Source organism: Morone saxatilis, unplaced genomic scaffold (assembly GCF_004916995.1).
Source record: "Morone saxatilis isolate NCDOM2014 unplaced genomic scaffold, NCSU_SB_2.0 Contig23, whole genome shotgun sequence".
Lineage (NCBI taxonomy): Eukaryota > Metazoa > Chordata > Actinopteri > Moronidae > Morone > Morone saxatilis.
Genome location: NW_023339796.1, coordinates 7235942 through 7245444, shown reverse-complemented (window position 1 = coordinate 7245444; position 9503 = coordinate 7235942). Strand labels below are relative to the sequence as shown.

Genomic DNA, 9503 nt, shown 5'->3' with positions numbered 1-9503 from the left:
TGTTCACCAGGCAGGGAGGGTTTAATGAAAGACACTATCCAGTTGTATTATGGGAAATGTAGGAAAGTGATTTTGGAGCTTGAACCATTTTTGAACCGAATTTTTTTATATTTTGACCGCTTTTCTTTTTTTAAATCTGCATCTCACAAGTCTAACACACTTATGAAAAGCTATATACAGTAATACATTGCTGGGCTACCCTTAAATAGACCAATAAACAAAGACTTATGCACAATATATAGCTTTCAGGAGATTTAATTAAGTGGTCGGGAGAGCTGGTAAAAAACACAACATCGGTGTAATAAAGAATCAAAACCTTGTCAAAAAGACTACAACCCCTAAAAACACTAGTGCTACTTTTCTATTGGTAATTCATGTATAATGATGTCATAATAATTTTAAAAAAGTGCCAGTGAGTTTCCTTTCCCTGCATCGCTAGGGAAAGAGACAAAAATAAAACACCACATTGCTCACACGGCCCCTCAGGGCGATACAAACAAATCATTCGTGCCGCCATAAAGCAGATGGTGATCTGACACATTTTACATAATCAAATGACAGAAGCCTCCATCCAACAATACATGTCCTTTTCTTGGCATATGACGTAAAGCTCTACAGTGTCTTGTGATTGGGTGTGTTTTTGCAGGCTGTAATACGAGGGTAAGTCAAGCACGGCGTGAATATCATGTGCAAGTGTGCGTATGGGGGGAGGAGGAGAGTCCTTCCTACATCACTGTCCCAGCCAGAGTTCATGCTATAGCAGACGTTACCACCGTCCATTTGTCCACTGGGATGGCACTGATGTGCTCTAGTGAGACACATCAGAATCTATACTGGGGAAAAAAAAACAGCAAATGTGAGCTAAAAGGCAAAGGCAGATATACTACTGGTGCTGCTGTGTTATAAATGGATTGTAAATTATGGCAGAAGAATGGTGTTTACACTGTATCATCCCATGGGAAAGTAGCAGTGTTTGATGTGAGCTTGATGGGGAAATTACACTTTTAGTCACATTCCTCTGTTCTCACAATCCTTTAAAAAAAGCTTTCTGAAACAGATTGATCTTTTTTCACGCTAGATTAAGAATGAAATAAGAATGAAAGGGGTGTGACTTCCTGAGAATAAAATGGGAATTTCACACAGCAGATCAGTGCGTGTGGTTTGTTGTCTCCTGCGAAGGCTCAGCTGCTCATACATTGAACTGCTGATTGATGGACACGAAGTAATGTTGCAGTAGCACGTGTTTGGTAGGGATTTGAGTCCAGATGGCAGAGCAGCCTTCATTTCCCAAACACGAACTCGTGAGCCATTCACTGAACCAAACACCTAATAATCTGTCACAGAAATGGAAAACAAATAGCTGAGAATACTCAAGATAGAGAAGCTGTACTTGTGCATTATTTACTAAATATGTTTCTTGACAAGTCTCTTTCTTTGAGCAGTGAAGCAGTAGAGCTTCCACTTGAATAAACTATCACAATGTTCTTTCCTCTTCTGCGTTATGAAATCATTTGCATGGCTTTCAGATTGGAGATAAGCCTCAATAGAGCCACTGATTATAAAATACAATGTAGGGTGAGACGTCACGATCAAGTACAGCCTCTGTCAACTTGTCTTCTTGCAATATACAGTCAAGAGGGCAGTGAAAAACAAAAAAAAAAGCCCCAGATCAAGTGTCAGTGTAACACTTGAAAACTTTCCTTCATAAGGACTGAATGGCTGTGATTTGTTGTTCATCAAACAACTTACCAACTGTCATCAGACTCTCCTTTAAATGTTGCTAATTCCTGATTTGTACATGAAAGTAAGTGACCAAATGAGCCCTGTCCGCTGAGAAGTGCAAAGGGGAATATAAAAAACTGTTGGCAGACAATAAAAAGTGTGTTCATGTAGGTTACTTGACTGAGAAATTATATTTTCAGGGCGCGTGTGAGAGGAGAGAAGCTATTCTGTCACGACATCTTTTTCCTTATTTGACAAAGGGAAACAGACACTCTCTCAGTGATTTGACTCATTGCAGCAGAATGAAACGAATCATCAAATATCACGTCACTAATAGAGAATCTGCCCTGAAGAAAAGCACTACATCCAGCCAGACCCAGAAAAATCATGTCTCATGTAAAGGCAGGGAACTCACATATTAGGAAGACTTCCTCTTCGCCGTTTTGAAAGCTTCCCTGTTTTGCTTTCAGATGCTCCTCTTTCTCTTCTTCCTCCTCCTCCGTAGATCTGCCTGAGCAGTGAGTGAGGGTGATCACTGTTTACATCTGCAGCTGGGACTCAGGAGGTGTGCTCAGGACCTGGGCAGCCGGATGATTCTTGCTGTTTACTGATGCTGCGAATGGAGGCTGAGAGAGAAATCGTATCCTCCTGTAGACAGGAGAATTGTTAGGTGAGTGAGGGTCATCACAGAGCACAACGCCATCCTGCTCCCATCTTTTCAATCTCCTTCTGTCAGTCGCAGCCTGTGCTACTTTTTGGACAAAAGATAATCCTCACCCTGCGCTTTTAGCTCGCCTCATCATGATCACTCTCCATCTCTCTTCCTCCCATTTACTTCTGCTCATCTCTGCTGAATCCCCCTCTGCCACCTCCTCTCTCCACCAACACTAATGCCCCCACCCCTAGGCTCTAATCCTGCTGTGATGATGTCACCAGTATGATAGCTGTGTTATGGTGGTTATGTAATCACACCTTCCTACCTTCTCTTTGATTCTCTTTGGCTGCTCGGAGTCAGGATCAGCTGTTCTTCTTCTCCTCACGTTCAGTCCATTTTGCATCCATGATTTAATGTGTTTTTATCCTGCTGCGAGATGGAAAAGATGGACAGTTCTACTTCACCGCTGTTCCCTGGCAACAGCATCTTCGTCCTCTTACACACAGTCTCACTCTCTCTCTCTCTCTTTCTCTCTATCTCTCTCTCTCTCTCTCTCACTGGCTTTTTCTCACGATGTCTTTTAAGCTCTCTCACTCCTGGTGAAACCCCTCCTCCATATGAATTCCCCTCCTTTTCTCTGGCTCGCTGGCTGTGATGCTCACACACCCTCCTTCACCTCCCTCCCTCCCTCCCTGTCTTTCTTTCCTGCTCTCCTCACAGCTGCACTGAGCTCTGGGCAATGTCAGTGGCATCTCTCTGACATTGCACTCATCGCCCAGCGGGAGCAATTTTCTATTCTTCTCCTGCCATTGGCTGCAGAATAATGCATTTCGGGTGTGTTTACAGTTTTCTATTAATAACGCTACTTTGCACAGCTCTAAAATGCTGCAACATGCCCAGACTTGTGACTAAAACCATTTGTTTCCCCACAGTTTTGGTGCAGTTGAGACATGCTGAAATTAGAGTAGATAGTTTTAGGTGTTAAAAGACAATACCATGATTGTTTTAATTAACTGTGATAAATAAGTTAATAAATTATCTTATCTTATGTGCAAAAAAGGATTTAAATTGTGATTTATCTATTATCTATTTTGAGTACTATAGATCTTTGAGTCCTTTCATTGTATGAAAACTGAAATAAATCTTTTAATGTTGTTTTATTGTCCTTCATTTTCTATAATAAACTGTACAAACAATCAAACAATCATGTTTAAGTTCCAGGCCCACCTTGTATTGTGTTTACTTTCATAAACTGCAGTACCATAAAGTACAGTTATATATTTGCATTGCCCATGTGTGCAACTGGGTCACTGAGATATTTCTTTTGTCTTGCATGTTGACTTTCCTGCCACCAGATGGTGGTAGAGTGTTCCCTATAAAAACACACATCTGCAACACTACATGGAAGTAAACTGTGAGCCGGTCTACTCATCATGTTTAAGATACATGGGTTGGAATGACCTCTTGATAACCTCCTGTGAAGCCTATGTTATATTTTACATGGTTAGTATATTTACCACCCCAATTTATGCACTGATTCCATAAAGTAATCTAGTATAGGGAGTATAGGACAGTAGTTGATGTTATCGGTGGTGTACCTCTAAAGAAGAAACTGATTTCATAGAAATTTGGGCAAAATGGCAGCCAAAGGTCTTATCATGACATATAAGCATTATGGGGGCAAAAGAAAACACCAGTTATGGTATAAAGGCACAAACTGAATATTTTAATTAATAAAATGCACACTCTATTTCCCAATACTGTCATCCTAATTTTATTAATGTTGTCCACTAAAGTTTAACATTTCATATCTAACATACTGTACATAGAAATATTCACCAAGCTTCCCCTGCAACGCTGCTGGAAGTGTGTTAATTACTCCTGCTCTTCAAGTACGGTGGGTTTATTGATACCAGCAGGAGCAGGGACAGCTAATTCACTCCTAAACTCTGTTCCTCTAACATCTGATTCATCTACATCTGCTTTTCCTGAAGATCTAAAACATGTTCCTGTGTGTGCTAAATTAATATCAACTACTATTGTATACTGGGTAGTAAAATTCACAAAGACAAAAAAACAGTTTGTTATCATTCAGCATTAACATATCACACGAATCTTAGCCTTTGGAAATAGATGCTGTCAAGAAGCTCAGAGCTGAAAGCTCTGGAGCTCATGTCTGGACAGATGCTGCACGACACCCACACCGATACAGTCACCCAGCACATTGGTGGTAGTCCTTAGACGATCCCTATCAACAAACATACAACAAAGTGGTTATAGCAGAAACCTGTGATTTTTACTTGACCACAATTACACACAAGTTTAGGGTGATTTCAAATTGTTAAGTTATAGGATACTGTTAAAATACTGTTAACCATGTAACAGGTGAAATCAATAACATTTGCTGGTATAGTTGAGAATGTTTTCATACATTTGGAATTCTTTCCATTTAAAACAGAAAGCATAAATACCTTTGTATTTCTCTACTTGTAAAGACCCTCACTGATGTAATTTACTCACTAACCTCCAGCTATAACTACATGCCTATCCCCAAACTTTACCCTGACCTTAAACTGTGAAACCTTAAACAGCCCGTAGAAGACGTGAAGATCAAATGATGGCCACACTTTCCAAAAATGTTCTTGTTCTCACTCTCAAAATCTGACATTGTGTACATGTGCACTTACAGTATCCAATCAAAAATCAAGAGCAGCGATATGTCTTCAGTGGGTAGTCCAACTGACGCCAACACAATCACCATGGATACCATGCCAGCCTGTGGGATGCCTGCTGCACCAGTACTTGCAGCTGTGACGATCAAACTGAGCAAGAGAAACATGCAACCCATTAACAGTGCTCTTAGGCTTGACCACCAGTGTTGGGCAGTAAACTCATTATTATAGTATTACAATAGTACAGTAATAATATTACTTTCCCCAGTAACTAGTAGTGTAAAAATATTTGTTTTAATATTACTTTTTTAACTACTAATTTGAAATCAATCCAATCACATCCCTAGACTTATGTTTGTAATCATGGAGGAAACTAGTTTGGAAGATGGAAACGCTTTTATTCAGTGGTTGGCATTATTCACATTACTTTGATTTTAACTAACAAATTTTTTAAGCATCATCAAGTCTGAATTTTGGGGAGGACGGACAGAGTTGCCAATTTTGTGGGACAGTAATATAACTTGGCAGGGAGTAATAAGTAAAGTAATGAGAAACCTACTCAACTCTATGGGAACTAGTCTTCTGTAAGGCCTATTTTTGTCCATCCCTTCATCTGTTGAGTCTTCAGTAACTCATGGGAACTAGTTAATGGTTAGTTGACCAATCTAAGTGTCTTAAGACAGGAACTTCTAAAATGTCCCTCTCTTTTGAACATACCTAAGGATAATGATTTGACCAAGGTTAAACTCCATTTTATTAACCTGGGCAATGAATAAAGCAGCTACAGCTTCATAGAGCGCTGCACCATCCATGTTCATTGTGGCCCCAATAGGAAGCATAAAGCGTGCCACTTGTCTGTCCATGTTGTGGTTTTCCTCCACACAGTGGAGAGTGACAGGTAGGGTTGCAGAACTGTGAAGGAACAGAAAGAAAAATTATTGTTCATGTGTCTGCAATGTGTTCTGTTTACTATCAAGACTCTGGCTCACCTTGATGAAGTCCCAAAAGCAGTGGTGAGAGCCTGGAGTAGACCACCTATAAGCCTGAAGGGATTCCTACGTGTGACCATGAAATAGATGAGGGGCAGAGTGAACAAACTGTGGATTATCAGGCCAATAATCACAGTGAGAGCATACATGGCAACTTCCCGACCTATCTCTCCAGGGTCTGCCATCTTCACAATCTGTCCTGCCAGCAGGAAGAGGGTTCCCACGGGAGAATACCTGTGATATAGAGGTGAGACACAGCAGAGGATAGGCAAGGAAACAGGCTCAATGCGGAGGCTGAGTAAGCATATCCATATTTTAGTATGTTCTCATGAGATTTCAGAGCTAGTGTGATACAGCACCTACGCAGTAAATCACAAAAAAATCAACCTTGGGCATGAAACAAACACCTGGACAGTTAATTATTTATCATAACGTGCTAAAATCTTATCATAAAGACAGCATTTAATCAGAAATACAATTACAGTAATAACAGTAAGCACTAAGAGATGACTGTTGCTAGGCTCTTGTATTTGGATAGATATCAGCATAACATTTAAAAATCTATCTTTGTGATTGCCTCCTGTGCTTACCAGATGACTATGCTGACTAAACGCATAATGGCTTTATTCAGGCAGTCGAAGAAATCCCTCAGAGGTTTTCCCTCAGTCCCCATACTGCCCAGGGTGAGACCGAAGGCAACAGAGAAGACCAATAGACCCAATATATTAATGCCATCTGAGGTGCCTGGCACTGGTACTCTGTCATCTGTAGGGGTCCCATGCAGGAATGTTGTTAAGAGTAGGTGGTGTAGTGACAACAACAATCAGGCAGACAACATAAGAGAATCTCGGAATAGAAAGAAAAAAATAATCTCACTGTTTTCACTGGTTTCAGTCTCATTGATGACACCAAGACTTGTTCCTGTTGAAACACTCCTGGAATAAACTGTTTTATACTGCATGAAAATAATAAGTGAATGATACTTGTTGGTAAGTATGAAACAGTGACGATATGAATATATAACCAAATCATAGCCATAGCCAAATCTTACCTTTCTGAAACAAGCTTCAATCAGATTTGAGGGAATCATGTTTCTATAAATTAAAAACACAGATTAGGTGTTTTAACTATAATCTGTATAATGTTACCTGTATTTTTTACAGGAACAAAAAATTCTGTTTCCTTGGAAGACTTTAATACATACCTGATAAGATCTAGAAATGAATCTACAGTCTGCACAGCTTCTGCTTCACCACTAGAGGACACCGAAGCAGTCCTGGATGATTTCCCTGGTTGGATAAGAATTGCTAGGGCAATACCAGTGAATGCAGCAATAAGTGTGGTGACCATGTAAAAGCTGAGAGCCCTTAGCCCAAGTTTACCATAAGCCTTCCTGTCCACAGATGACATTCCTGAAATAAAAAGAGGCGGCTGTAATAATCTTTAATATCATAATAAACCTTACTGAACTCTTACTGAAGTCTATGTAAATACAAGCTCATCAGGTTTGTTATGTAAAAAGAATCAGTTATTGCACACTGACTGAAAACTTCATGTAAAAGTGTTGCATTTTAGTCACTAGATATAGTTTCATGATGCTGTAATGATTATTACATACCAGAAAACAATGGCCGATAAATAATAAATAATGGGGAAACCTTACTGTAGATCTAGACTCAGCTCTACTGTACACACACACTGTGCGCCACTGTTATTAGTCTTAAAGCTTAGTAATGTTTGCCCCAGTCAGTAGTGTGGCTATTGGCTGTGTTTATGTGCTGTGGTGATCATTATCAGGAAGCTATTACCATTTTTATGTGCGGATCTAACCTGTAATCAGACTGGATATGAGGAGAGGAAGCACCAACATCTGCAGGATTCTCATTAGAAGTTCTCCAGGAAAGGTTAAATATTTTATATCCCTGGTTGACATATTAATGGATCGCAGAGCAAAGCCCAGGCCGATCCCTCAGAGAAACATAAACATGAGTCAGTAAGTCAGTGCTATCAAAGGTTGAGTTCAGAATACCAAATGAAGAAGAGTGAATACACAAGGCAGTGCTGAAGAAGTAACATATTAATACAAAGCAAGCAGCAGGTAGTAATTTGTCTTCAGAATGATATAGTAGATTAAAAGGCAGTTTTGAGGCTTTATGGCAGAATAAAGTACAGCATCTTTAAAAACCACTTACCTATTGCAACACCGACCATTGTAAGAACAACAAAAGCATTTCTCTTGAGGAAAGTCATCACACTAGATCCATTTTGAGTGCAAGATACATGATCCAAGGACTTATTACATTTGTGGTATGTCTTGATTTCCTGTGGTTCTGTAACCTCTACTGACTCCAACTCAGACAGGTCATTAGGACTTAGCAGCATCTCTTTCACAATTAGTCCCTACAACCAGTATAGACTGCAGAAAAAGTCAGGAAAGAAGTGTTTGGTCTTTTACTAACATTAGAATAAGGAACATTAAGACATTAATCATGTTTCCTGTTTCATAACACATCAAAGCTAGAATATACAATATGAAAGCAGGATAAAATTGTGATATTGCACCAATAGTTAAAATAAAGAGACCTTAAAGGTGCCAAATCATTACATTACATTAAATAATCCCATGGAAGTAACAAGCAAGTATTAAAAATTCTTACATTCTCGTCAGTCTAGTGGTAGTGATAGAAAAAAAGACTTAACGCAACTCCAGTCACCACAGTAAAGACAGCACGGTCAACAGGTGGGAAAGTCCAGTTATTTTTCTCTTGGCGGATTGACAACACTATGGCTTCACCACATTAATCATCACCTTAGTCTGTGCCTTTCCTTAAAGTCATATAGAAAAGGTTAGTGTTTATATTGGAATAGACTGCAAATAAACAACAATAATATGAATGAAATAATGTACTATCAGGACAAGTTCTGTAAAGTGGTGTAGGTTTTCAAAAATAGTTATATTTTTGCATACTTTTCTGAAGGGTAACTGGCTCATAATTGGTTAAATGTGCTACTTCTGACGAACCTCCAGTTCTTTGAGGAGGGAGGATAGTGTGACACAGAAGTAGTTTTTTTAGGCATAATTTGGCAAAAAATGTTTCAGGAGTGTACTGTGTGTTTAATGAATCTGAAGTTACTCAACCAATCAGATATCAGATGTGGAACTGCCCATTTTACAACAGCCTCCTTAAGTTAGACAACTTGGCTTCAGTCCACAGAACAAGAAAATAATCTAAACAGATCTTCTGTAATTAGGTGATCCTAAATCCTACAGGATTAATGTCTAGAGCCTTATTAGTTCTGTGTTAGGGACAGAGATTTTAGGTCACAAAGGTGTTAAGTCCACAGCGGCCCTAAAATACATAGTCTTAGGAGGACGATATATGGTAGTAATAGTGGACACAAGAGCTGATCAGCGAGATTTTAAGTATCTCACAGCTTCTTGAGTCCTCTTAAATCACAAATCCA

At 39.4% G+C, this 9503-nt stretch overlaps 1 protein-coding gene across 1 annotated transcript; it reads right to left on the bottom strand.

Moving 5' to 3' along the window:
• Nucleotides 1-4094: 4094 nt before the first annotated feature.
• On the bottom strand, nucleotides 4095-9030 carry LOC118334456 (excitatory amino acid transporter 1-like). The gene is made up of 11 exons (XM_035670369.1): nucleotides 9007-9030; nucleotides 8231-8438; nucleotides 7869-8006; nucleotides 7243-7450; nucleotides 7090-7132; nucleotides 6915-6993; nucleotides 6629-6803; nucleotides 6039-6272; nucleotides 5767-5961; nucleotides 5065-5199; nucleotides 4095-4625 (listed from the first exon to the last, which is right to left on the bottom strand). The coding sequence occupies exons 1-11, from the start codon at nucleotides 9028-9030 to the stop codon at nucleotides 4526-4528; spliced, it is 1539 nt and encodes a 512-aa protein (XP_035526262.1). The 3' UTR covers nucleotides 4095-4525.
• Nucleotides 9031-9503: the final 473 nt, after the last annotated feature.

What these genes read in the sequence shown, in the direction of transcription:
- LOC118334456 (XM_035670369.1), bottom strand. Translation starts at nt 9,030, where the DNA reads ATGAGCCAGTTACCCTTCAGAAAA. An exon ending in GACTGAAACCAGTGAAAACA is followed by an intron (nt 6,804 to 6,914) that starts GTGAGATTATTT and finishes GGACCCCTACAG; the next exon opens with ATGACAGAGTACCAGTGCCA. An exon ending in TTGATTTTTGATTGGATACT is followed by an intron (nt 4,626 to 5,064) that starts GTAAGTGCACAT and finishes GTTTGTTGATAG; the next exon opens with GGATCGTCTAAGGACTACCA.